Source organism: Magnolia sinica, chromosome 12 (assembly GCF_029962835.1).
Source record: "Magnolia sinica isolate HGM2019 chromosome 12, MsV1, whole genome shotgun sequence".
In the NCBI taxonomy this organism is placed as follows: domain Eukaryota; kingdom Viridiplantae; phylum Streptophyta; class Magnoliopsida; order Magnoliales; family Magnoliaceae; genus Magnolia; species Magnolia sinica.
In genome coordinates, this window is record NC_080584.1 from 61,245,416 (window position 1) to 61,272,779 (window position 27,364).

Below are 27,364 nucleotides of genomic sequence, written 5' to 3' on the forward strand. Positions count from 1 at the left end.
AACAAATATTAGCTTGATCCAAAACTTTCGTGGCCTATGCATGGTCAATCACAGTGTCTTCCCTAGTATTCTTCATCTTTCTTTTTTCTTTTCTTTTTTTTTTCTTTCTTTTTTTTTTTTTTTCAATTTTTTAAAATTATCTTTTAATGCATGTGAAAAACAAAAGGATCCGGCCAATACAGAATACAAAGATCAAGGTGGGCCTCAGGGTAAGGGTCACACCCTCTTGAAGAGAGCCGATTTGGTGAGATCCCAGCCTCACCCAGGACGGTGAGACTTTTACAGTAGGGGTATCGTAGGGCCCACCTCGATGTATGTATTATGTATCAATGCCATCCATCCATTTTTTCATATCATTTTAGGGCATTATCCAGAAATTAAGCAGATCCAATTATCAGGTGGACCATAGCATAATAAGATGGTTAAGTTCATTGGTCTCGATCAGTAAAGAGTGGGTCCACTTTGAGTGTACAATGCGACACGCATGCATGATTAAATGGTCAATGGTCGTGGTACGTATAAATTCGTATGGGGTCACGTGCACTGTGTGACCCACATGCCTGATCAGATTGTAAATAGAGATCAATGGGCTAGATGATTAAACTGTAAGCCCACGGCGCCAAATGTTTACACCGCCTCGTGTACATGCGCCATCAACCCATGTGTATGGTAGACCCCAATTGCACAGGGGGCCATGAACGAACAGCCCATTTGTACATTGGACCTGATCGAACCGATAGTTTCATGGGTTCCTGTTCATAGGTGGAAAATCCAGTGTGTGGATAGCATGTACAGTGGCCCCACGTGTACGGTGGACCATAAATGCACGTGTTTGCGGTTTGGATGATTGAAAACGATGGATTCAGAATAAGGAATTTTGCAAACTACTTATTATAGAATTTACTCTCTGCTAGCATATGAGCTTTTCAATAAGCCACAACATTAATTTAAGTAATTATCATTGGAGTCCCTTCCCTTCCATATCTCAACCACGGTTGAGGTAGGTGGAGTGAGCAACGCGTCCATAACTTGGGTGGACCCTACCGCAATATTTTCCTATAATGTGTGACCACCAGTTGCGCCATCCCATGTTAGGCGCAGGGTCCAAAAATTAGCCCATATGTGAATTAGGTGGACCACATGATAGAAAACACTGTACAGGGTCAATCTCATTTCTTGATGTGGCCCACTTAAATTGCAAATGGGCCTGATGATCGAGAATAGGCCTAAATTTTATTTTGACATCTAATGGTTGAAGTTGATTTAATATAATCATCATGGTAGGCCATTGTAAAATCAACGCCGAATGTTTCTCACCCCTCGGGGTGCCCCTTTCTTTGCTTTGTGAAGAGGGTGTAGTATTAAGTGTGATGATGCATCTGACTTGGATTCAACAATATCAAATGAATCTTAGATTATATGGTCAGCTAGATATCGTAGAATTGTATACAAGTAAGAATTGCATACAAGTATGAACCATTGATTACTTGTGTGGCAGTTCATTCCTCTCAAGGGCTTTTCATAGCAACATGAATGTAGTGTTGACATTAGACCTCCATGGAAATTTCATTTCACTTCTCTGGGCGGTGCTTTAGAGTAACAGGAGCTGTCATGCTGACATTGTTTGACTATGGATGGGGGGCGGGTATCTCTGTTATATATCACACGGATTTTTAAGGTATCTTATCCATATAAGCTATCTGGATTCCATGTGCCAACCACTAGTGGGCCATGCTGGCCCTTTGGAAATAGATTTCCACTGGTGCATCTTGTCTTTGCACTTGACTGGCTCTGGGATGATGTTAAGGTTTACTGTGTCCACCCCGCATGTTTTGTGTTAATTCTTTTGGTCAATGGAGGCTTTACTTGACTCAATTCCAATAAACGAATCTTTCTAATATTATATTGGGTGTGTATATATGTTCCTCTTTAGTAAGGATGAGGACAACTACATGCCAAGGTAAGTGAACACCCCACCATCCTAACCAAAGTATTTGGGTTTATTCCAACCAAAGTGCCGTTATCAAAGGATCATCTGAAGGCAGAACTTGGGTTTGATCAAGGGTGAGAAAACATTCTTATTGTTCCTTCAGTTCATCGTACCAAACAAAACCCTTTCATATTATGACTGGTATTCTACGTTAGGATTGCTTGCAAGTCTGGATTTTGGTAAAGTAATCACTCCTACGCTTCATAGCCTTATAGGGATCTAAGTATTTCACTTGTATTAAGAAAAGTGATTCCCGATGTTATATGACCTCTTAGGATCATGTCTAGTAATCGAAATGAGTAGTTGCCATCACTAAAACCAACTATCACATTACCATCAGTGTGGCTCGACAAGTGTCCCTCACTATATACACTTGGGTACTTTTTCTGCCACTTAATTTTATTTATTTTTTTACTTTAATACTTGTCATAATAGGCTTTTTTGCTGTTTGAGGTACAGTTGGCCTGACCAAGAAAAATAAAAGCTTGCATTCTGTAGTGACCGGACTGGCATTAAGAGTTTATGTTGCCCGCTTTGTACTCTGCACATGTTTTAAAAAGAAATGAAAAAGTCACTAAAACCAAAAAGCAAGTTTTGATGCTGTCTTAGTACCCACCCTGGGGTATGGAAGGTTTTCCAGTGCTTCAAAGACTGCACATTTGTATTTTTTAAAATTTTGAAATTTTGTGGACTTTTGCTTTTGACCATGAAGGCTCCACCAGGGGAATAGCACTTTGTGGGATTTTATTGACCATGAAGGCTCCAACAATATATGCAATATATACAGGTAGCATCTATCAAACCACAAAATAACTGCACAAAATCTCATTAGTGGAAAATATAAACAACAAATTACCTCATAATCATGGCCTATAATATAATAAGAGTGGACAGGAAAATGATACATGCATACTTCTTTTTTTTTTTTTTTTTTAAACACACCCCCACACACTCAGGCCGTAGTGGGATTTCACCGCCTATGGATACTCTTGATACATGCATGCTTGATAGGCAATTCAAAATCTAGCATCATTGCACCCCTACTCTGCTGGAACCAAATTTGCTCTACAATATTTATAGACATTGTTCTTCATTCATTTGTAATCTATAAGTTGCATTTAATAAACCGTCCAGACAGATCTATATTCCTTTGTTATTATAGTAAAATGAAATGATTGAAGTTAGCGTCCAATTCATCAATCCTGAATTTCCATAGGATCCAAAATACATCGCTACCATGAAAAACACACACTATTCAGATGATTCTAGCCTACCCATTCGTGCAAGTGAGCTATTTCTTTCATGGGTTTGATTATGGTCAGATGTGGTTTTAAAGCATCACTTTCAACCATGGTTAGGTAAATGGATGGCTATAAAAGAGAAGGTCAACTAACAAGTTAATTTGATCATCGAATTGGTGCAATTTTTAGCATGGTAGCTCATGAAAAATGTGATTGATGTAATGGACAGCTTAGATCGATCAATTGAGACTGTCCAGGTTTCTGGATGCAGCTAAAAGCCCTAACTCATAGTACTTATGATCACTGTAATCTATAGTAAATTGACAGCACAGGATCATTTCTTCGTTGGATGATTACTTATTTATTTGTTTATTTTTATCTAAAGGTGGGAGCATACCAGCTGAATTTTGTAGTGATATGTTAATTACGTTGTTCGGTTTTGTAGCTTTGTGCAATCTGGAGAATCTCCAAGAACTGGATCTTCAAGGAAATGAATTGGAAGGGAGCCTTCCTCCATGTCTCAGCAACTTGTCATCCCTCCAACTACTTGATGTTTCCGACAACAGACTCAGCGGGCAAATCTCCTTGTCTCTCATCTCCAGCCTCACAATGCTCCGGTTCCTTTCTCTCTCTTACAACCGCTTTGAGGGGTCTCTCTCATTTAGCTCATTTGCTAACCTTTCTAAACTTGAGGTTGTGGAACTTTCAATACTGAACAAAACCTATTTTGTGGGCGATGTTATAACTTATCCCGGTCAGTTGGAGGTTGAAACTGAATCCACACCTTGGGTTCCTCAATTCCAGTTGAAAGTCCTTCTCTTATCAAACTGCAACATCAACAAGCTCACTGGTGCCATTCCCAGCTTCCTTTCCAGCCAATATGACCTGAGAGCATTGGACCTTTCCCACAACAACATGAAGGGAAAGTTCCCATCTTGGTTGTTAGAGAATAATCAAAGACTACAAGCACTAGATCTAAAAAGCAACTCCTTGGTTGGCCCATTCTGTCTTCCACATCATCCTAGCAACCTGGAAGCAATTTGGTTTGATGTCTCCAACAACCAAATCTATGGACAGCTTCCTGAAAACTTCGGTTTTTCACTCCCACATTTAGAATACTTAAACATGTCTTCAAACGCTCTGCATGGTACCATTCCTCCCTCGATGGGCAACATGAGGCAAATGTCTTCTTTAGATTTGTCAAGAAACAATTTTTCAGGAGAAATACCAGAACAATTGGCCATGGGTTGCATTTCATTGAAAAATTTGAAGTTATCAAAGAATAGATTACGAGGCCCAGTGTTTCCGACTGATTCAAACTTGACTCAGTTACGGTATCTGCATTTGGATGGCAATAGATTCATGGGGAAGATCTCGGCTGGTTTATTTAGAAGTCCACATCTAGAGGTTTTGGATGTTGGTAAAAACTACATATCGGATCATCTTCCTACACAGATTGGGAACTTTTCTAAATTGACGTCGTTTTCCATGCCTGAAAATTATTTGGAAGGTCCTATTCCAGTCGAGTATTGCAACCTCTGTATTCTTTCACGTTTGGACCTTTCCCAAAATAGAATTATTGGTCCCATACCTTCATGCGCCAACCTATCTTTGAACTTCTTACATTTGCAAGGAAATGGGTTTACAGGATTGATGCCAGATGCTTTATCCAAAATAACCTCCCTTGTTACATTGGACATGAGGCATAACAACATATCTGGAAATATTCCGAGTTGGATTGGTGCACTTCCCAATTTAAGGGTTCTTCTCCTAGGAGGAAATAATTTTCAAGGTCACATTCCCATGAACTTGTGTCAGCTGAAGAACATCAGCATATTAGATCTTTCAAACAATTATCTCTCTGGGTCAATACCGCCATGCTTTGGTAATATGACATTCGGGAGGGCAAGAGTAATTGATTTTTCTTTTCTTGTCTATCAAATGGAGAGCAGTTGGTCTACGAGCATGTATACGCCTGGAAATCGTATTAATGTTGAAGTGTCTTTTAATGCCGTCGATGTGACACCAGATGAGGATGAAGTGGAGTTTATAACAAAGAGCAGGTCTGAAACTTACATGGGCAATGTTCTTTACTTTATGTCTGGTGTAGATCTGTCATGGAACCAGTTAACAGGTAAAATCCCACCTGAAATTGGACATCTAATGGCTATTCATGCACTGAACTTGTCCCACAATCAATTGACCGGACCAATTCCAGAAACCTTCTCAAACCTAAAACAGATTGAGAGCTTGGATCTTTCTTACAATAGATTGAGTGGGGTGATTCCCCCTCAACTAATTGAGCTCTACACCTTATCTACATTCACGGTGGCCCACAATAACTTATCCGGTAGGACACCTGGCTTGAAGAGGCAGTTTGGCACCTTTGGAGAAACCAGCTACGAAGGCAATCCTCTGCTCTGCGGACCACCACTGAAGAGTTGCTTCTCTACTTCTTTGCTACCACCTTCAATGACAACAACATCAGGCGATGAGGAAGATGGTGATGACATAATCTTCTATGCATGCTTTTCAGTGTCATGCACCACGTCCCTCTTGGTTTTCATAGCTCTTCTCTATATCAACCGCTATTGGCGAGGTCTATATTTTTATTTTGTCGATGCATGCATCTATTCTGTCTATTATTTTGCTTTAGACAGCTACTATTTTGCTTTAGACAACCTTCGAAAGTTTCTCACCCGGCAACCTGTATAACTTTCCAGTCAGATCAGTTTCTCCGTATAATTATGATTGTAAGACAATAATAATTATGATTATGCATGGTGTCACTTTTATTTCAACACATGTTCTCCCTTCTTTCTGCGTTTGGTTGTGCAATTGAATTGCAGTAAGAATTTATGGTTTAATCATGGGGAATAATAAAGCCTAGTGATCTCCATGTGCTCATAATAAGGAAGGAAACCTCAAAATGTAGTTATGATTCTTTCAAGTCTTCTTTCAATTAGTCTTATTAGAGAGTGGCAGAATTAGGAGTCCAATTCCTTTGGATGGTAAGGAAATTTCAAATTTCCTTTTTTCAACAAGTGAATGTACTTTAGATGGAAATCATAGCCTAAGTCATGGATTTTAAATGATTGATTTCATGTAAACTTAAGGGGAGGGGAATATTAGTCTTACTGTCAACTAAAACGGGTTCATCTCATTTTAGTTAGAAATAATTATATATTAGAGATATTGATCTATAATACATAATTAATGTTATCACGAACCCATTATGTATTGGAGATCTTAATTTCTACCACATAATTACTATTAATTAATTTGAGATCAACTTATTTCGAGGAGTCTACCAAACTGGGACTCAAGACTTTCATCTTTATTAATTAAAATGAGATCAACTTATTTTGGTAATGTGGTCCACATGATTCGAAGCATCTGATGCACAAGACAATATTGTCCCATACACATTACACATTGTCACGTGTGACTGTATCAGAGGTGCAAGAGGTCCTAGCTCTGATACAAGCGGGCCCAGCAAGGCTTTCGATGGTTGGAATTTTATCCGATTAGTATACACTCCAGCACTACCATACACCTTCACCACCAGAATATCTAACTATAGATTGTTCGGCATTTATTGAATGCTTAGAAATGAAAAATATGCAAATGTCTTATTGCAAACAACAAGTTTCCATGAATTAGAAATTAGGATGGTTTAACCAATTTAATTTTTAGACTTTTAACTTAGTGACAGTGGGTTCCACAATTTAGTCAGTTTGAGTGAGGATATGTAATTGCATACAATTTCTAAGTGATGGCACATCACCACTAGAACTGCCTTCGAACTGCCTTCATGGTCCGAGCTGGCGAGGAGATTTTAGCTATGGGGTGGAGGCAGTCACGGCGAGACAGGGCTCACTCCAGAGGAGGCACTTCCAAAGAAACAGATCAAGGTAGGTGGGAAAGGAGAGGGAGATCCCCAAGGAGAGCACGGTCAGCACGAACATTGGAGAGTGGAGACAAGGGAGGGGGTTTCAGCTCCTTTGTGGGAAACCTTCCATTCGACTGCACTCAAGAGGAACTATTGGAAATCTTCAAAATATATGGAAAAATAGTTGATACATTCATACTTCTATTCCCGGACACCAAGCTCCCACGAGGTTATGCATTTGTCCATTTCTTGTACAAAAATGAATGGAGGGCAGCCATGGGTATCCTCGATGGGCAAAATATAGATATGGTAGGGTGGTCATGATCAGGGAGGCGACACCAAGGTTATCCATTCCGCAAAAGCCCTCACAACCTACGGCCCCACCACCTTACCTTGCTTGCTCTCAACCTCAATCTTATGCAGAGGTGGTCAGAAGCAAAGGTCGGGGTCGGGCTTATAAGAGTTAAGAGAGTACTTCAAAGGGGATCATGGATGAAATTACCATCGTAAAAGACCCGGAGGCGGTCGCTAACAAGCTCAAGGAACTGCAGCTAGGGCTGCAGGTGTAGCTTCAGACGGATGAGTATCCATTTTGCGCCTGGTGGGAGCAATTAGGTCGTCCAAGTTTGGGGCATCTGCGTTCTATGTGGCCGAACTGTCCCCAGTTCGTTTCCTAATAGTCCCGAGGACAGACAGAGCTCTTGGAATTTACAGTCGATTATTCTGCATTACTTACGGGACTTAGGCAATATACCCTGGTCCCCAAGTGCAGCAGTAGGCCGAGAGGCACTACACCAAAATTGCAGATTAAGAGCGGCTATTTTTTGGTATAGGAATGAAAACGGTATTACTCCACAAATTGACTACATACTACCCCTTCCCTCTGTGGGGCACACCACACCGCCAAACCCTTTTTTCTGATCATGTTACAGGCTTACAGCATGGTTCCAAAAATTGGACAAAACTAAGGCTTAAGTGGATCACAAAGTCAGGATTGAACGGCCACCATTAAAAATTTATTGGGAGCTATATAAGTTTCAGATCAAGCTGATATTTTTGATATTTTTGTTTTCCCTTCATCCCGGTCTGCATGACCTTATGAAATGCTTTGAGAAAAGGGATCAACGTCGTGGATAAAAACTGTACATCATGGTGGGCCCCACAACTCTTTGCCCGGATTGATGATAATCCGAGCGCAATTTGCTTCCCTTACGGATCCATGGACACGGATTTCCTGCAAAAGCCTTTCACGGGGAGTTCCTAGCTGGAAACCTAACTGGACCCATCATGATGTGTGTGAGAAATCTACTCCATCCATCTATTTTTTGAGATCATTTTAGGAAATGGGTCAAAAATGAGAAGGATGGAAGACTCAAGTGGACCGTAATAAAGGAAAATATGGATAGGAAAATTTGTACCATTGAAACCTCCCTAGGTCCACCATGATATTGACATGCCATCCATATCGTTCATAACATCGTTCATACTAAGATGAATTGAAAACATAAATACTATCCTACTATGGCCCAGGAATATTTCATCTATGGACGTTCAATCCTCACGTTTTGGGCCCACTTGATTATTGGATCCGGCTCATTGTTTTGTCCATGTCCTAAGGTGATTTTAAAAAAAATGGATGGACGGGGTGGATTTCTCACAAACATCGCGGTGAGCCCCACCTAAGTTTCCAGTGTAGGAACTTCCTGCCAAAGGCTTTCGCGGAGATCCGCGTCCTTGTAATCCGCTCTGCGCAACTCGTCGTGGGGAGCGGATTGGATACTGAACGCTTCAGTAGCTTTTTGGCTACTGAAGTGACGTGGTAAAATGGCAGTGGTGGATATCAATAGACGGTTTCCTTCCCATAAATGTTCTTCAAAAGGAGATCCGTTAACGGAAGTTTTTCCGTTTAGGGCTGTTAACGACTCGGCCACGCACAGGTACGTTTATCTGGAAACGGATTGGCTACTCCTCTGGCACCAACCAATGGCTGGTGGTCAGTACTCCATGGGCTCCACCTTGATACATATTTTTCATCCATTCCGTCCATATGTTTTTACAGATCATTTAATGATATGAGACCAAAAATGAGTATATCCCAATCTCGATTGGAACACATTACAGGAAATAGTTTTGAATGAGCGTCAACCATTAAAAACATTTTCGGGGTGATAAAAGTTTTGGATCAAGCTGATTTTTGTTTTTTCCCTTCATCTGGGACTTTATGACCTAATCAACAGATTAGATGTCAAATAAACAGTACAGTGGGCCTTAGGATGATGTTAATGGTGGATATCCAATCACTATTGTTTTCATGTGGTGTAGTCCAGCTGAGATTTATATACCTCTAGTTTTTTGGATCAAGCCTAAAATGATCTTTAAAGATGTATGAACGGAATGAATGAAACACATACATCATGGTGGGGCCCACAAAGCACTGATCACCAGCCACGGTGCTGGTGTCAGGCGGAGTAGCCAATCCGTTTCCTGTTTATCTTAAGAAAAAGAAAAAAAGGGCGTGGATTTCCTGCCAGCGCTGGGAACCCAAGTGGGGCTCACTGTGATGTTTGTGAGAAATCCTACCTGTCCATCCGTTTTTTGAGTTCAATTCAGGACATGACGCCAAAACTGAACCGTTTCCAGAGCCCAAGTGAGCTAAAACGTGATAATTGAATGTCAACCGTTGAAATATTCATGGGCCACGGAAGTTTTGAGTCCTGCTAATATTTCTTATTTCAGTTCATCCCGTAGGAATAAAGTTATTAATGGTACGGATGGCTTGTAAACATCACTGTATAACCCACGTAGATTTTAACGGTAGGAATTTCCCTCACCACATTTTTCCTTTAGTACGGCCCACTTGAACTTTGGATACGGCTCATTTTTGGCATCATGTCATGAAATGAACTCAAAAAACGGATGGAAGGTGAAGATTTCTCAAAAACATTACAGCAGCCCCACCTAGGTTCCCAAGAACTTCTGCGTCCAAAAGAAATGTACGTGGAGTTTACCAATACGTGGCAAGGGAAGCGGATTGCGTACTGAGTAAACTATGTGGGGTCCACTGTAATTTATGTATTTTATCCAGTCTATCCATCCATTTTATAAGATAATTTCAGGGCCTTAGCTCAAAACCTAAGCATATAAAGGCTAAAATCGACCACACCAATGGAAACAGTGTGAATTGAATTTATACCGTTGAAAAATTCTTGAGGGCTACAGAAGTTTTGGATCAAGATTATATATATTTTTTATACCTTCATCCATGTTTTTTGATCCTGTGAACAGTTTGGATGAAAAATAAACATCACTGTAGGGCTTGGAAAGGTTTCAAAGGTGGAAATCATTATTTTCACTGTTTCCTGTGATATGGTCCACTTGAGATTTTTATAAGCTTCAATTTTGAGTTCAACGCCTAAAATTAGATGGAAAAACAGATGGAAGGTGTGGATAGATCACATAAATTCACAGTGGGCCCAACTGAATTTTCTGAGTATGACCGTCCGATTTCATGGCCGAGTGGGTGCACGGCGGAAACGGAGAAAGATCCGTTAAGGGAACTAACGGAGTAGCATTTATAACCAGGGAACATGCCATTGGTATCTAGCCAATGGGGTTTTGCCGCATCACTTCAGTAGCGTTTTGGCTACTGAAGCGTTCAGTATCCAATCTGCTCCCCTCGTCCTGAACACTACCATTCCCTACCTCGTCCCAAATCCCCTTTCCCAAACCCCGTTCTGCACAACCGGCTCCAACCTATCATCTTCTGCAAATCCAGAAGCAGACGAACAACCGTTGGATCTCCACGTCTGTCCTTCAAATCGAATAAAAGAACTCGGCTCTTCTCCAGGTTCATCTCGATCCATTTGGGATTTTTTCTTGATTTTTTTAAGTTTCCTGTTTGGTGGATGATATATCCGTCAATCTAGGTTTCCTTCTTCAACAATAGTCTTTCTAACACCCGTTGTATCTGGATTTCCTTATTTTTCTTTTCGTTTTTATTTGATTTTATAATTGACTGGATTTCTTGTTGTTGTCCTGTTGCCATCCATTGATTGGATCGAACATTTGAATCAGCTAATCTTCGTAGTCGATTTTTTTTTTTTTTTTTTTGGTAAATTAAAATTGGTAAATAAAAAATAATAAATAAATAAAAACAAATGGTCCATGCTCACCTGATCAGAACCACCCAAATTCATGAAAACGTAATCCAGACGTACGCTTTCACGACCTTTCTGTGAAATGTGCACTGATTGTTCGATGAAATGCCTGAAAGGAGATGTTTGGATTGCTTGATCAAGACAAGTATCTGTTAGGAGAACACTGGAAAAAGCTCCCACTCGAGGCGACTTGAAAAATTCCCGCTCGAGGTGACTTGATCTCCCCAATCCATGCTGGGGTCTAGGGCATCCCCACGGATCCCTAGACCTTCTGGATTCTCAGTTTTTATTGGGAATCTTCCTTTTGATTGTTCCTCTGCCGATGTCTTCGCGATTTTTGGTAGGTATGGGCGAGTAATCGATGCATCCATCCTGACTTTCCCAGGAACGGCGAAACCAAGGGGTTTTGCGTTTGCCACCTTCTAATACGAGGATGATGCTCGCGCGGCCATTGGCGTCCTCGACGGGAAGCGAATTGACGGTTGTATTGTCACCGTTCAATATGCCAAATACAGGCCGCAAACCAAGGAGAAAACCGGCCTTCATCCCCAACGTGCTCTGCTTCCGGCTCCTCCCAACCCTCGCTCCTTCAGCGGAATCCTTTGGCGCTCTCCACCTCCCGCTTATCAGGCCCACGATACTTCGAATTCGTCCACGGTTACTTTTGACCGGGCGGCAGTCTCCGTCCGGCGGCGCCGGCTCCAGACAGCCTTGGTGGGGTTCTCCTCGGCCCCATTTGCTTCGGTGACTATCATTGCTCTTATCCTGAAAGATTCAAGGTTTGACGCCTCCGCCATTGAAATCATCCGGCTATCTCCCATAGCCATCCTCTTCCAATTCAAATCTAAGGAGGTCCTCACTGACTTCTCCTCAGACCAATTGCTACTTGCAGAGATGGGCATTCGCAACATTCACCCATGGGACCCGTCCGTGGTTCAGGGCATTGGCGGTAGATGGATTAGGCTTCATGGTATTCCCTCCCACGCCTGGTTTGAGTCCACCATTATTGACATTGGGCAGCACTACGGTAAGGTCGTGCAGTTAGATTCCCTGGTAAGATCTAGCCTCTTCCAGGCGTTTGCAAGGGTTAAGGTGCTTCTGCGAACAGGGGTCGCTCTGTCCATGGTGGTTAATCTCAAAGTAGGGAAGGAGGTTTATCCCATCACTGCTTCCTTGGAGGACCCGGGGGGTGAGTTGGCCCTTCCTCAGGATGGGCATCAGCCCTTGAAGGACGGGGTGGCTGTTGCTTTTCCCTCCAAACGGAGTATCCTTGTGGGATGTCCTCCCCTTGTTCGACCAAATGCCCCTATCAACAAGCAGTCCCCGGACCCGTTCGCAAGCCTGGTGCCTAGGTCCGACGCGAAAGACCTCTCTGATGGTTCGGCTATTCCTGATTTGCTGCATCAGACAGAGCATCAATCTAGTGGTTCCCCCTCTCAGAAGGATCGGATGGGAGTGCCCAAGCATCCTCTTCCGTTCAGTCTTCCATCGAAGGATCTTGCCCCTGCTACCTCTCCTCTGGCCAACAGTGAGCGCCCTGCCCCACTGAACAATGTGCCTGCAGCAGCTAATTCCAAAGCAGCCTCTCCTATCTCCATCCTCATTGCTCCTAGGGCAGGCCTTGATGCGGCTGACAGTGATCCCTTGGCCTTGAATCACGACGACTCCCCCTGCCCATTGATGGGCGCTGTGATGCTGAGTGCGGGTACTGACATCCATCAGACAGAGCTTGTGACACCTCCTCCTCAGCATAGGTGTTTTCTCTCCCTGTCAGAGGGAGCCAAACCCAGGGATATATCGACTTTCCACCCTCTGGAAGGTGAACTCTCTCCCTCTCTCATGGTGCCTCTGGTTAGAGCGGTTCCTCCCTCCCCTCCCCTCGGCCACTTCCACATAGACCTCTCTCCCTTCTTCCACAAGGAGAATTCAGACCCCCAACCTCCCCTTCCTCAGCAACCCCTTGACCCCTTTCCCCTGCACGCCCAACCTAAGGCCCCCTCGCAAACTCAGAATTCAATTCAACCCCTAGCAGCCAACCCACCTCTGTCAGAGATCCACTTGGCTCCTCCTCTCTTGCATCAGGCTTCCGATGAGGCTGAATTCACCAATTTAGGCCCAGAGTATTTGAGCAGTCTCCTAAAATCCTGGAGGGCATATCTAATGCTTCTCATGGTGGGAAGATTTGGGCCTTCCACCATCACTCAATTTCAATGTGAGGGGAATTGGAAACCCCCTCGATCAGACATGTGAAGCGGATGATTTCTCTCCATAAGCCTGGCATTCTGGTTCTGCTCGAACCCATGTTGGCGGACTCCTCTCAGATTAGGATCGGGCTGAGGCTCGGCTTCCACCAATCCATATCTAATGCTTCTCATGGTGGGAAGATTTGGGACTTCCACCATCACTCAATTTCAATTGACTTCATTTCGGCTTCTGAGCAATTTCTTACTTTCGCGGCTACGATGCCTGCGCTCGGCATCCCTCTTTTCTTCACCTGCGTGTATGCCAAGTGCTCTTATGTGAGGAGGGGAGAGCTGTGGGGTGATTTGGCTGCTCAGTCCTCGGTGTTTGCCGGCCCTTGGATTGTCTGTGGGGATTTTAATGCAGTCACATCTAATGCGGAAAGGATTGGTGGAAATTCCTTGTCAACTACTAGCTCCAGGGAGTTTCAAGCTGCTATCAATCAGGCCAGCTTGCAAGATGCAGGCTTCTCGGGCAACGCCTTCACCTGGTGCAACAATAGGTCAGGGCCGAACAGAAAGTGGACTAGGTTGGACCGGGCCCTTTGCTCCTCCGCTTGGCTCCACCTACTCCCCTCGTTCCTAGTCCAACACCTCCCAAGGATCCACTCTGACCATTCTCCGCTGCTCCTCTCTTCGCCTACGATCCCTCCTTCCTCCCCAAAGCCGTTCCGGTTCCAGAGAATGTGGACTCAGGACCAGAGATTCTTGGCCCTCGTTGAGTCGGCCTGGAAGTCGGACACGTTCTTAAACCCTATGATCCATCTTCTGGCCAAGCTGAAGAACACTTAGAAGGCGTTGAAAATCTGGAATAAAGAAAATTTTGGCGACATTTTCTCCCAAATCAAGCTCTCCACGGCAAAGGTTGAAATCCTTGAGCAAAATGCCTCCCACGTCCCCTCCCCGTTGACTTTGGATTGCTTTCACCAGGAGAAGAAGAACTTGGAGCGGCTGGAGCTCCTTGAAGAAGTTTTCTGGAAACAAAAGTCCAGGAATAGGCGGCTCAAGGAAGGTGATCGAAATTTGAGGTTCTTTCACGCTTCCGCCTCTGACCGCTTCAGGAAAGCTCAGATTAGGGAGCTGACGTTGCAAGACGGATCCAAAACTTCGGACTTGTCTCAGATGAAGCAGGTGGCCTCTGAGTTTTTCAAGGCCCTGTATTCCGCGGAGCCCACTAACTCACCTAACAATTTCACCGTCAGCATTCCAGCGCTGGTCTCTAGTGCTGAAAATTATATTCTGCTTGCGCCTCCCACCATGGAGGAAGTCCACCTTGCAGTTAAAGCTTTACCGCTGGAGGGTGCCTCGGGCCCCGATGGTTTTTCTTGTGCTTTCTTCGCTAGCTGCTGGCATATCATTAGAGAGGACATCCAAAGAGCAATCAAGTTCCTCCTCCAGGGAGGTAAGATCCCTAGAGTCTTCTCTGCAACCCTCCTTTGCTTAATCCCTAAAAGTGCTGCCCCCAAGACCCTGTCCGATTTTAGGCCGATAAGTTTATATAATTGCATATATAAGATTTTTTCTAAGGTAATTACAGCCAGGTTGAGCTCCATTCTCCCCAAGCTCATTTCCAAAGAACAGATGGCCTTTGTACAAGGTCGGTCCGTTTCTAAGCGCATTGCTTTGGTCCAAGAGTTGCTCAAGGACATCGATAGGAAGGTCAGAGGGCACAACACCATCTTCAAAATTGACCTCGAGAAAGCCTACGATCGCCTTAGCTGGTCCTTTCTCAAAGATGTCCTCCTCAAGTTTGGTTTCTCCACTGCCTGGGTTGCTATTGTGGAGGGTTATTGGTCGTCCCTGTGGCTCTCCGTGCTCTTCAACGGCGAATCCTCGGGGTTCTTCAAGTCGGGTAGAGGGCTTCGCCAGGGAGACCCCCTCTCCCCAAGCCTCTTTATCCTAGGTTTGGAAGCATTGAGTAGGGGCCTCTCGGCCTTAATCCCGTCCATCAGATGCCAGCCCTTCAGATCTACCAGGTTTACGCCGACCATCTCTCACATCCTTTTTGCGGATGACACGATGATTTTCACCAACAGTGGGGCCAGGTCAGTCAGGAACCTGATGTCCTTCCTCCAGGGCTTCTCTCGAGTGTCAGGTCTCAAGATTAACTCGGCCAAGAGCTGTCTTATCTCCTCCTCCAAGATGCCGTCTTCTCGAATCCGCAAGCTTGAGGGTTTGACAGGCTTCGCCCGTTTGCCTCCGTACTTCACCTACCTAGGGGTTCCCCGCTCCATCGGGCGTCTCAGATCCTCATACTTTCAGCCTTTGGTTGACAAAATTCTCTCTCACATCTCGGGATGGAAGGCCCGCTTCCTCAACCAGGCTGCCAGATCCGTCCCAATTAAGCACGTCCTTGCGGGTATCCCCATCCACACCCTTGCTGCGGTTGATATTCCTTCCAAAACGTTGGCTATGCTGGAATCTGGCTTTGCGGACTTCTTCTGGGGGTGGACTGAAGGTAAGAAAAAATTCCACTGGGTCAACTGGAGCAGGATCTCAGTCCCCGCTGACGAAGGTGGTCTGGGGTTCAAAAAGCTGAAAGATAGTCCTATGGTTCAAATTGAAAAGGGCTTGGACAATGTTCTGCGACCTAGGTAACAACCTCTGGGCAGTCTTCATGCGCGCAAAATATGGGATTGTCAGCTCCCGTCCTCCCCTCGCCCAGCGCAGCGCTACGTCTCCTGCTTGGAAGAAACTCTTGCAGCAATTTGAGTTCCTTATGGATCACTCTCGTCTACTCGTGGGAGAGGGATCGAGCAATTTTTGGGATACCAACTGGTCTGGAATGGGCCTCCTCAGACACCATATCTTAGGGGACATTCCGACGCATCTTCAGGAATTGCAGATCAAGGACTTCACTGGTCCTGAGGGCCTGTGGCCAGGCGTGACCGTCCCATCCTCCCTTCCTGCTGAAGTTTGTGACCACATTGCTTCGGATGGTATTTCCCTCACCTCTGGCCAGGACGTATGGGTGTGGACAGCAGCAAACTTTGGAGAGTTTTTAGTTAATTCAGCTTGGCAGATTACCCGCCAGTGAGGTCTCCAGTCGGTTTGGGCCAAATGGGCCTGGAACTCTTTCCTCCCGCCAAAACTCAGGTCTCTTCTTTGGCGAGCACTTAACGGTGCAGTGCTTGTTGATCGCAATATCCAAGGTAAAGGCATTCAACTTGCCTCCTCCTGTATTTGTTGTGGCTAGGCGTATAGGCATGAGGAGTCCTCCGACCACCTCTTTGTGTCGGGAGAGCTTGCAGCAGCAATCTAGGGCCACTTTGGGGTGATCCTATCAGTTGACCTTCTCCCAGGCCAATCGCTTTGGGCCCAGGCAAATCAATGGTGGGCTGTTTCGTCTCCTTTCTCTCTCTTAGGGACCCTGAGAGGCCTCGCCCCTGCCTTGATCCTCTAGGTAATCTGGTCCGCCAGATTCGAAGAGGTGCAGACTTCCCACGCCAGGGCCATCGACCTAGTTCGTAACTGGTTTTTCCGCCTTGCCTCGAATTTCCCGCTTCCCCCTGCTAAAAACCAGAGGGATAGAGACGCCATTTCGGACCTCCGGCTCCCCCTCAGGGAAGGACCTCCCCGTGGCATCTCTCTCATCAATTGGACCTGCCCAGTTATGGGTTGTTTCAAGCTGAATATTGATGGTTCCTCTCTTGGCAATCCAGGCCCCTCGGCCAGCGGAGGAGTGTGCCGAGACCATTTGGGAGAGTTTCGGTTCGGTTTTTCCAAGGGTTATGGTCACGGCTCTAGCTTTTTAGCAGAGGTTAAAGCGGTGGTAGACGGTCTCTCCCTCTGCTTCTCCAATGGTTACACCTCTGTTGATGTGGAAAGCGATTCCCTTGCGGTGGTTGATCTGCTCTCGGGGTCTTCCAAACCTTTGTGGTTCTCCTTTTACTGGCTGAAGAAATGTTCTACCCTAAGAGCGAGGGGATCCATCGCCATTTCCTACATCCCTAGAGAAGGCAATCAGGTGGCGGACTACCTAGCTCGTTGGGCTAGCGCTTCCCAAGCCCAATCCTTCTTCCTCTCCCCCTCTTAGCTTCCTTGGCCGGTTCGTGGTGAGCTCACCCTGGACAGATCGGGCCTGGGAGGGGTGTGCATATCCTAGTTTTCCCACAGTTTTTTGTTGCTCCTTATGATAGGTGGGCCATTCTGGTGCATGGCCTTCCCGAATGTGCAATCTTTGTTGGGCCTCAGCTATTTTTTATTTGCCTTGGCCCCTTTTTGTAAATCCTCTTTCCATCAATGAAATCTTGTTGGTTAAAAAAAAAAAAAAAATGCCTGAAGGAACATCTTTTCTTGGAGTGCATTGATGGCGGGTTATTTCCACTATAGTCTTGCTACAGAAGTTCTCTCCTTGTTCATATCGATGAATGACGTGGGATTCTTGTGTCCCAATGAGTATATATTAGCAACCGTTATATCTTCATGCTCTGACATTCGAGCTTTCGCGGAGCGCAAGCTTTGGTAGTTGATAAGAAGTTTGTTTTTTATACAATAGGGATGGAAATTCTATGGTCTCAACTCTCCGCCCATATTCAATCAAATAGAATTCTGGTTCATTAGGTGAAAATTTGGCTGTAGATGTGATTGTATGGTCTAGTGTGAGGGTTGAAAACTCCGCAATAGAGTATGACAAGACCAAAGCCTCCAATATTTACCCTCATCTGTGGGCCATTGTTGCTTGACTTGTTTCTTTTTTTTCTTTTTTCTTTTTTTTTTTTCTTTAAAATGATTAAAAAAAAAAAAAAACAAACAAACAGGTTTTCCTGGCTTCAAGTTGTAACTAAGCAGCCAATGTGGAAATGAAACATTTTCCATGGAAAATTGCACCCCAAAGTCCAAACCAAACAGCAGAAATATGTTTGGAATCCAACGTTTTCCCCTTCTACAGGACTCCATGGACATTTGAGCTTTACTCATTTGAATAGGAAGTTTGTCTTTTTACAATCGGGACAGATCTCCCATGGTTTAAGCTCTCTGCCCATAGTTAATAAAATAGAATTTTGGTTCATTAGGTGCAAATTTGGATGTAGACGTGATTGTAAGGATTGAAGACTCCACAATAGAGTATGATAAGATCACAGCCTCCAATATTTACCCTCATCTGTGGGCCATTGCTATTTCTTTTTCTTTTTTTAACAGATTCTCCAAGCTTCAAGTTGTAACTAAGCAGCAAATGTGGAAATGAAACCCATTTTCCATGGAAAATTGCATTCCAAAGCAAACAGCAGAAATATGCTTGGAATCCAAAGTTTTCCCCTTCCACAGGACTCTGTGGACATTTGAGTTTTACTCATTTGAATTCTACCAATACAAACACCTCCTGAAGTGTTCATAATTCATCCACCAATCCAAACACATTATTTGTTGTTTATATTTGGCCTTGGATGGTGCTATTGCAAGAAGCCAATACAAATCATGTGCATTCATATGCTTTATATGAAAATTGAAATATTTCTAGATTATTAGTTTTTCCTATTATTTACTGATGTTCTTGTTTTTCTGTTTTTGCAGCTCAATTGGTTTTCTTCAAAAATGGTGAAGGGAAAGTGATATGTATCCCTATTGTGGTGACGGATGGCGGTATGTTCACTCATTGGCATTATCTTTTGTGTTACATCTCTCAAGTTAATATAAGGCGTCTCAAATTGATTGTGAAATTCACATGCTAAATCAAATGATCAAGTTTAAAAATTGATTTGGCTAGATGGTTTGGTTCATGCTCAAGTGCTCCGTAGGCGATGAGGAATCGACGAGATAGGGTGCCGTCTCGCAATGCTCGCCCACCAATCTCCGATCAAAACAGCCCCCAAATCAGAGGGAGATCGCCAAGGCGCACTTCCAGCCCTAAGTTTTCACATAGACCTCAATCCAATCGCAACTTCAGCTTTTTCATGGGCAATATTCCATACGATTGCTTCTGTGAAGATCTGTGGTCGATTTTCAATAGATATGGGAGGGTATTGGATGTATACATCCCTTTGCTCCCAGGATTGAGGAAACCAAGGGGCTATGCATTCGTACGCTTCCTCTATGAGCAGGATGCCAAGGTAGCCATGGACATTCTAAACAACAGGCGTATTGATGGGAAAGTGGCCACGGTACAATGGACGAAATCAAAGGCTGCTCCATCATCTGCCACGATACAGGGTACCCCAAACCCAATTCCAGAGCAGGGGAACCAGTCATTGAAGCCCTCAACAGCTAATGCAGGCCCCTCCTATGCATCTATTGCTTCAGCCTCCGTACGTGGAAGAAGCTCTGATGAGGTTAATCAGTTTACTTCTGTAGCCGACCTGAGAGCGGTGGCACAAAAGTTGCGGGATCTCCAACTAGGGCTGGTAGGTAGAGCTGAGAACCCCAATCTCTCTAATCTGCGAATCGTTGGAGCTATTAGAGACTCCAAATTCGCATCATCCTCGATAGACATAACTAGGATCTCTCTGGACAGCTTCCTATTTGTTCTCAAATCGAAGGCCAAACACAAAGCCTTTCTGGAAGACGAGGAACTTCATAATCTCATGGGGATAGATGGGCTTTTCCTATGGTCCCCTGAGGTGGTTCTAGGAGCAAAGGGAGTGTGGCTCAAACTCTTCGGCATTCCTGCTCACGCATGGATGGAGGCTGTCATCTTAGATCTTGGCAACTTCTTCGGCAAGGTTGTTCAAATAGACACGAATAGCAGATTTGGAATCTTCCAGGTCTTTGCTCGTGTCAAGGTTATACTACGTCCGGGGGTTAACATGAAATGGGTGCTGGAATTGGTAGTTTCAGATAAAGCATTCCCAGTTTACGCTGAATTGGAACACATAGGAATGGAAGGTTTACCCACCAGAAGCAAGGGCAAGAGGTATACCCCAGAGAGCACAAAGGAATGGGTGGAGAGGAGATTCGCATCATCCTCGCACACCAGCCCATCAGATGCATGTGAAAATGATAGACTGGCCATACAGATCTTCAGCCAGCGCCAACAGATCCTACGCACATCTGCCGAACAGTGCAGTGAGAAATCAAGGCCACACTCCACAGATGTTTGTTTATATGTTGTTGAAGAACCCTCTGCCAGTGAGGAACCCTCGGCCAGCGAGGACAGATCAGAAAACTTCCAAGCCCAAATTTCAAATCCCATCTCCTATCACCTACCACCCAGATCTGAACTTCAATGTCCGAAGTGTAATTCTCTGGAGAGACAGTGCCTTGCGGTAGAACGCCCTCCTGCAGAGACGCTATCTCAATATGTTCCATCCAATCAGGCCTTAGAGCAGGACTTGCCCAAGGGATGTCCAGCTGAATTGCACCCTCCAACAGACCGCGAGGAGACTAGTCAGCCCTTAGAGAGAAACTTGCCAATGAAAGGTCCAGCAAATTCCAATACGCCATCCAATAGTGGTCAGTTACAGCCCAAGGAATCAGCACAGAAAATTGTCAATCCTATAGTGCAACATTATCGATCCAGATCGGAGGGTAGATCCCCACTAAAAAAAGTCTAAAAAACATAGAGAGCAGGATTTTGCGGAGATCCCACCTGCCATTCCACAAATTGCCATTGATATGCTATCGTCCCACCCCAAGCTACCAACCTCATCAAAGCCTCTCATCCAAATGAGGCAAGGCTAACAGAATCTGTCAACACAGGCCGATCCCCAGGGTAAGGCAAAACATGTATGGAGATCGACCTCTCGCCGTTCTTCACCTCAGCGATCAGAGTGGATGGGCTTCATGAAGGGACCGTCCTCTCAGATAAAGAAAGTGCTCCACCAGTTACAGGTAAGTCAGAGGTTAGCGCCTCCATTGAGAAGATCAGCGAAGCAGCTATTGTACAGTTACAACAAAATTCTCCCAGCAAGGTGTATTCCACCACCCTTATGAGAAGATCCATAATCCTTTACGCCAAGGGAAACTGGGAATCAAGGCTTAGGAGACTCAAGAGAATGGCTGTCAATTCAGGTTGTGTAACTGATGGATAAGATCCTTGTGTGGAATGCTCGGAGGATAGGCAATCAGCGCACTATATGAACAACCAAGAGACTCATCAGCAAGCACAATCCATGGATAGTGGCTATACTTGAGCCAATGCTCAGAGACAACAGAAGAGTAGGGATTGGCCTATCATTAGGCTTCCACTCCTCCTACTCTAATGATGAGGAGGGTGGGAAGATCTTGATTTTCTTCAAAAACCAAATATCCTTATCAATTGCCAATAAGACTAACCAATCTTTATCCATTGTAGCTACCTTGCAGAATTTTCAACATCCTATCAGCATAACAATGGTTTATGCCAGCTGCGTTAGAAGCCATAGAAGAGCTCTATGGAGCAACTTGGCTTCCCTTTCATTGGTCATGCAAGGTCCCTGGTCGGTAAGCAGGGATTTCAATGCAACAATTGAAGTAGCTGAGAGAAGAAGCCGCAGAGATGCGGAGAGAGCCAGTGCATTAGAATTTGTAAAAGCAATCAACAACGCTGGTCTGATTGGCGTGGGCTTCTCGGGAAACCGATTCACATGGAGCAACAACCAAGGGGGTTCAGCTCGCGTGTGGACGAGGCTGGACAGGGTATTATTCAATGAGCATTGGTCTAGGCTATTCCCTAGATTCCATACAGTCCACCTTCCTCGGGTCAACTCAGACCACGCCCCTCTCCTCTTGCTTTTCCCTTGCCAGACAAAGTACGCCTAAACCATTTCAATTCCAGCAAATGTGGTTTCTGCATGACTCTTTCCAGTAGGTTGTCAGAATAGCATGGGAGAAAGAGAGCTCCCAACACCCTCTATACAATGTTCTTGTGAAGCAGAAATCAGTTAAACAAGCTCTGAATGTGTGGAACAAAGATTCCTTTGGCAATATTTTTGAGCAGTTGGGCCAAGCAGAACGATCGCCAGAAGAAATCGAAAGCAGAATGCAAACTTCGAACTCCAACTCAGGGCCAGACAGCATGCTTCAAGTCGAGCTCAACTCAGTACCGGAAACTCTCAGTCGGCTTGAGCTGATGGAAGAATCCTTCTGGAGGCAGAAAGCGAGGAGCAGCTGGCTAGAAGCAGGGGACAGAAACACAAGTTTCTTCTACGCGGTGGCTATGGAGAGACATAGAAAGGCCGAAATCAGAAGTATTGAGCTGAACTCAGGTCAGATTGTAGAAGACCTGGCGGAACTCAAGAGGGCTGTAATCAACCACTTTGAGCAGCAGTTCACGGCCATCTAGAGTCAGATAAACCCTCAACTACTTGATGTCATCCCTTCGTTTCTCTCTAATGAAGACAACATCTCCCTTATGGCTCCCCCATCGTTGGTGGAGGTCCAGCAAGCAGTCATGGCTATCCCCAGGGACGGAGCAACTGGCCCAGATGGTTTTTCTGGTGCCTTTTATTCTGGCTGCTGGAATATCATTGCTCATGACATCCATAAGGCAGCAGAATACATCTTCCAGGGCGGAAAAATCCCTTGAGGCATCACCACCACTTTGATCTGTCTGATCCCGAAATCAGCCGCCCCAAAGTGTTTGTCAGACTTCCGGCCGATCAGTCTTTGTAATTGCCTCTTCAAAATTATCGCGAAGATCATTACGTCAAGGTTGAATCAATTTTTGCCCTCCCTAATCTCCCCAAAACAGGGGGCATTCATCCAAGGTAGGTCAATGGTTGAAAACATTGCCCTCTCCCAAGAGCTGTTCAGGGAAATCAACAGGAAGACCCGAGGTGGTAACATTGTGCTGAAACTGGACATGGAAAAGGCCTATAATAGTGTAGATTGGACCTTCCTCAAAATGGTTTTGAAGAAATTCGGATTCTCTACCTCTTGGGTAGAGATGGTAGAGAAGTGTTGGGCTAATAATTGGTTCTTAGTGTTAATAAATGGGGAGTCAACTGGGTTCTTTCGTTCCTCTAGAGGCCTTTGCCACGGAGACCCGCTCTCTCCTAGCCTTTTCATTCTGGTTGCGGAAGTTCTAAGCAAAGGTCTAAAATCGTTAGTGAATTGGGGCCTAGTTTAGCCGTTTAAACTTAGAAGGGGATACCCCACTATCTCACACCTTCTGTATGCGGATGACACCCTTCTATTCCTCAATGGAGGTTTATCTTCTATCCGGGCTATTAAATCTTTTCTCTCATCCTACCAAGAGGCTTCAGGTCAGCGCATTAACCTTAACAAAATCTCTTTCATTGGCACGTCAAATCTTCCGGCATCCAGAGTGCGGTCCATCGAACGAGCTCTTGGAATCTCGAGATCAACTTCATCCTTCACCTATTTGGGTGTCCACATGGCAATGGGAAGATTAAAATCCAGCTCTTTCAAACCCCTGATGGACAGGATTGAAGGCAGGATCAAGGGTTGGCAGGCTAGATGCCTTACTCAGGCGGGCAGGGCAGTGCTTATCAATCACGTTCTGGGCAGTGTTCCAATTCACGCATTGGCAGCCGCTCATGTTCCATCCCATGTTCTCTCACTTGGAAAGACAATTTGCTAGATTTTTTTGGGGATGGGTAGAGGGAAAGAGCAAATTCCATTGGAAAAGCTTAGAGATAATATCCTTGCCAAAAGAAGAAGGCGGCTTAGGTAACAGAAAATTGGCAGAGATCATGGAGGCATTCCGTTTAAAGATGGCATGGGCAATTAGTTTCAAGGAAGAAAAGAGTCTATGGAGCAAGTTCATGTTAGCTAAATATGAGCAGAATCTCGCTCCTGCCAATCTGCTCAGCACGGCTGCCTACGCTTCCCCTATCTGGAAACGTATTCGGAAACTGATTCCTTCTCTGGAACCCCTGGTCCACAGGCAGCTGGGTGATGGTGATAGCAACCTATGGAATTCAAATGGGACAGGGCTGGGTCCACTTCATCAGATCGTCATTAAGCCCATTACAGCAGCCTTGAGAACATTGAAGATAAATAAATTCTTGGGTAAATTGAGTCCTCTCCCACCTTCAGACGTTTTCAGCTACCTGCCGCAACATGTTGTGGATTTCATCTTTCAAGTTGGCTATTGCTTAACTGCCGGTCCAGATAGACCCCTCTGGCCTTTCTCTGCCTCGGGTAGATTCTCAGTTACATCAGCTTGGGAGAAATACAGAACGATCGCCCCGCGTAGAGGCTGGGCCAAATGGGTCTGGCATGCAAAGCTTCCACCCAAAATTTCTTTGCTTGTTTGGAAAGTTCTTCAAAGAGCGATCCTGGTTGATGAGGTTGTCTAAATGAAGGGCATTCATTTGGCTTCTGGGTGTGTATGTTGTGATTCCAGCAATTTCCAGATTCATTCGGGCTGAGCCACCAAATCGATCCAGTACCTCTTTCTAGATTGCATATTGGCGAAGTCCGCATGGTCATTTTTCGAAAGAATGTTTGGGGTAGATATGCCCGGAACCTCATCTGTGGAGAATAGGCTGGCGCAATGGTGGTTTTCTCCAACCTTTAGGTCATCTGTTCGCTATGTCCAAAATTTGGTTCCATGTTTGATCCTTTGGGAAACATGGAAGGCCAGTAATTCAGCAGTTTTTTATGGGAGATCCCCTTCACCTTCATCGTTAATCTCTCGCATTTGCTGGTGGATATCTTTCATCGGTAGGAACAGCCGAACGAGCAATCAACTTTCCTCTGTTTCTACCAGCGTGCCCAACCCACAAGTGGCTGATGTATCCTTTTCCTTCAATGTTAACAACACCCGTTCCCCCTCTTCCTATCTAGTGGTGAATTGGAGGAGACCCCCTTGCGGTTGGGTTAAGATAAACATAGATGGGTCGGCCAGGGGCAACCCTGGAATGTCTGGAGGTGGAGGGGTTTGTAGAAACGAGAAGGATGTTTTGTTGTTTACATTCTCAGAGGAATATGGGTTGGGCTCCAACATCAGAGCCGAACTCCGAGCCATTCACAATGGGCTGTACCACTGTATTTCCAGAGGCCACTGGTCAATTATCGTCGAATTTGACTCTCAGCTGGTTATTGATTTCTTACTAGGCGTCGCTACCCCTTGTTGGAAATGGAGCTACTGGCTATCTCGGATTGAAAATCTCAAGCTTTCAGGTCAGGTCCAATTCGCCCACATCTTCAGAGAAGATAATGGTCCAGCTGATGCCATGGCCCGATTAGGCAGCTCGAACCAATCATCGACGGTCGTGGACAGATTGGCTGATCTCCTTTCTCATGTCTGGGGGTCCCTTTTCCTTGACAGAGTAGGGCTGGGTTCGATCAGGGAGCTCTAGGCTGGCCAGGCTGGGGCCTTTTGCCAGCCAATATATATATATATATATATATATATATATATATATATATATATATATATATATATATATATATATATATATATAGTAAGCATCCTTTTTGAAAAAAAATAATAATAAGTGCTCAACTGCAACTGAATTATCTGTATTCATTTCTTTGTAACATGGACTCAAACACGTGCATTGGTGCTGGGCATGGATGCAATGATGTGTGCTTTGGTATAATACTACTAAGGCGTACGAATAACTGGTAAAGTAAGCTATTTTTGTATTTATTTTTTCCCGAAAAGCAGTTGATTTGTGTCCAACACAAGCATCTTACAACCTGTTAGAGAACGCAGAGTTGGCAGGCTTTAGTCATGAATCGCTTGTTATCTAGCTGAATTATGCAATACACTTGTCTCATTCATCCGTTTTGTTTTTCTTATTCCTATTGGATTTGATCTACGTTCTCTAGTTAACTTGTCAATCTCGCCTGGAGATTGATTACTTGCTTTTTTGCCCTTTGGTCCAATTTTTTTATTTGTAAGAACAACTATTGGTCTCCAACTCTATCCTATCATTCCAATAGCCTCCTTGTGCTTGTAATAATCCTCCTCTGATGAACCCAAATGAAATAAGAATAGAAGACCCATGGTGAGAGGAAATTTTCAAATTTTAGGAAATGGAAGATTGGTTCTAACTGCCATTGTCATCTTCTGAGCAAGCACCGTAGATGATTCATAGAGTGGGCGTAACACTTCAGGTACACTCCATGGCTGGTTCACAACATCAACAACTAAAATTCTTAGCATCGATGGGTAGAATTTTTTACTCACTTTTTTTTTTTTTTTTTTTTTGTGATAATTAATAAGCATCATTCAATTAAGACACCAATACATGTTAAATACCTCCAAATCCATATGATCAACAATGTGTATCATTGACCCGCCTCCTTCATAAGGCCTTATGAGGTACCCACTCGGCAGCATTTCTGCTCTCACAAAAGGATGCACGGGTTGCATGCTTGGACCACCCTGAGTGCTGCTAATAGATCTCTCACAGACCTAATAAGTTCACGGTAAACATGAGACTATCAACTCAAATTCATAGCAAATCTGCATGAGTAAGAACTTTGAAAATGGATCCAAATCTGTTCTCCTATAGCATGGAGACTCACAAGAAACCTACCACAAGTCTGCCATCTTCCAAAACTGAAGTGTAGCGCAGCAACCAGAAGTCGCATGCTGGTGCCAACGTTGTCGGGGCATAGAGCCGCAATTCAGCAACCAAAGATTGAGACCCACACTAATTTGATGTTTCACAAGTATTCCACTACATGTGGTAAGCCCATAGAAACCACTACCCACCGGCATATAGAGCAGCTCAATGGTTCCACCATTGCTGGTGGGCAGCACGTTTATAACATCCATAGATCGGCAATCTCGAAACCATGATGGACGATCTTTGAGGATTTCTGCAACCTGAAATCAACTTAAAAGTAAGCCTTACATCTAGCTCAACCATTAGCATTCAGGATACAAAAAAGGAAGGACGAGATGCACATAATTGAGAAGAACTTACCCTTGTAGGCTCCAGACCTACTAGGCCACAAGCACGTGCTGCCACTCTAGTGCAACCATGTGAAATCTAGCTCGATCG

General features: G+C 44.5%; 3 protein-coding genes and 1 long non-coding RNA gene across 4 annotated transcripts; 3 read left to right on the forward strand and 1 right to left on the reverse strand.

Moving 5' to 3' along the window:
- The first annotated feature begins 13,535 nt into the window (after nt 1–13,535).
- Nucleotides 13,536–19,073, forward strand: LOC131220116 (uncharacterized). The gene is made up of 5 exons (XM_058215088.1): nt 13,536–14,237; nt 14,370–15,978; nt 16,115–16,553; nt 16,941–17,487; nt 19,035–19,073. Exons 1-5 carry the CDS (start codon nt 13,536–13,538, stop codon nt 19,071–19,073), a joined length of 3,336 nt encoding a protein of 1,111 aa, XP_058071071.1.
- Nucleotides 19,074–21,184: 2,111 nt separating this feature from the next.
- On the forward strand, nt 21,185–22,719 carry LOC131220117 (uncharacterized). The gene is made up of 3 exons (XM_058215090.1): nt 21,185–21,287; nt 21,751–22,073; nt 22,246–22,719. Exons 1-3 carry the CDS (start codon nt 21,185–21,187, stop codon nt 22,717–22,719), a joined length of 900 nt encoding a protein of 299 aa, XP_058071073.1.
- Nucleotides 22,720–24,859: 2,140 nt separating this feature from the next.
- Nucleotides 24,860–25,705, forward strand: LOC131220118 (uncharacterized). The gene has a single exon (XM_058215091.1). It carries the CDS (start codon nt 24,860–24,862, stop codon nt 25,703–25,705), a length of 846 nt encoding a protein of 281 aa, XP_058071074.1.
- Nucleotides 25,706–26,353: 648 nt separating this feature from the next.
- LOC131220567 (uncharacterized) lies at nt 26,354–26,973 on the reverse strand. The gene is made up of 3 exons (XR_009158688.1): nt 26,894–26,973; nt 26,614–26,769; nt 26,354–26,481 (listed from the first exon to the last, which is right to left on the reverse strand). It is a non-coding gene; the product is annotated as an uncharacterized LOC131220567 (long non-coding RNA).
- Nucleotides 26,974–27,364: the final 391 nt, after the last annotated feature.

What these genes read in the sequence shown, in the direction of transcription:
- LOC131220116 (XM_058215088.1), top strand. Translation starts at nt 13,536, where the DNA reads ATGATTTCTCTCCATAAGCCTGGCATTCTGGTTCTGCTCGAACCCATG. An exon ending in GCTTGGCAGATTACCCGCCA is followed by an intron (nt 16,554 to 16,940) that starts GTGAGGTCTCCA and finishes CTGGTCCGCCAG; the next exon opens with ATTCGAAGAGGTGCAGACTT. An exon ending in TCCCTAGAGAAGGCAATCAG is followed by an intron (nt 17,488 to 19,034) that starts GTGGCGGACTAC and finishes CTGTTTTTGCAG; the next exon opens with CTCAATTGGTTTTCTTCAAA.
- LOC131220117 (XM_058215090.1), top strand. Translation starts at nt 21,185, where the DNA reads ATGGAGATCGACCTCTCGCCGTTCTTCACCTCAGCGATCAGAGTGGAT. An exon ending in AAGTGCTCCACCAGTTACAG is followed by an intron (nt 21,288 to 21,750) that starts GTAAGTCAGAGG and finishes TATCCATTGTAG; the next exon opens with CTACCTTGCAGAATTTTCAA. An exon ending in TGTGGACGAGGCTGGACAGG is followed by an intron (nt 22,074 to 22,245) that starts GTATTATTCAAT and finishes TCTTTCCAGTAG; the next exon opens with GTTGTCAGAATAGCATGGGA.
- LOC131220118 (XM_058215091.1), top strand. Translation starts at nt 24,860, where the DNA reads ATGCCCGGAACCTCATCTGTGGAGAATAGGCTGGCGCAATGGTGGTTT.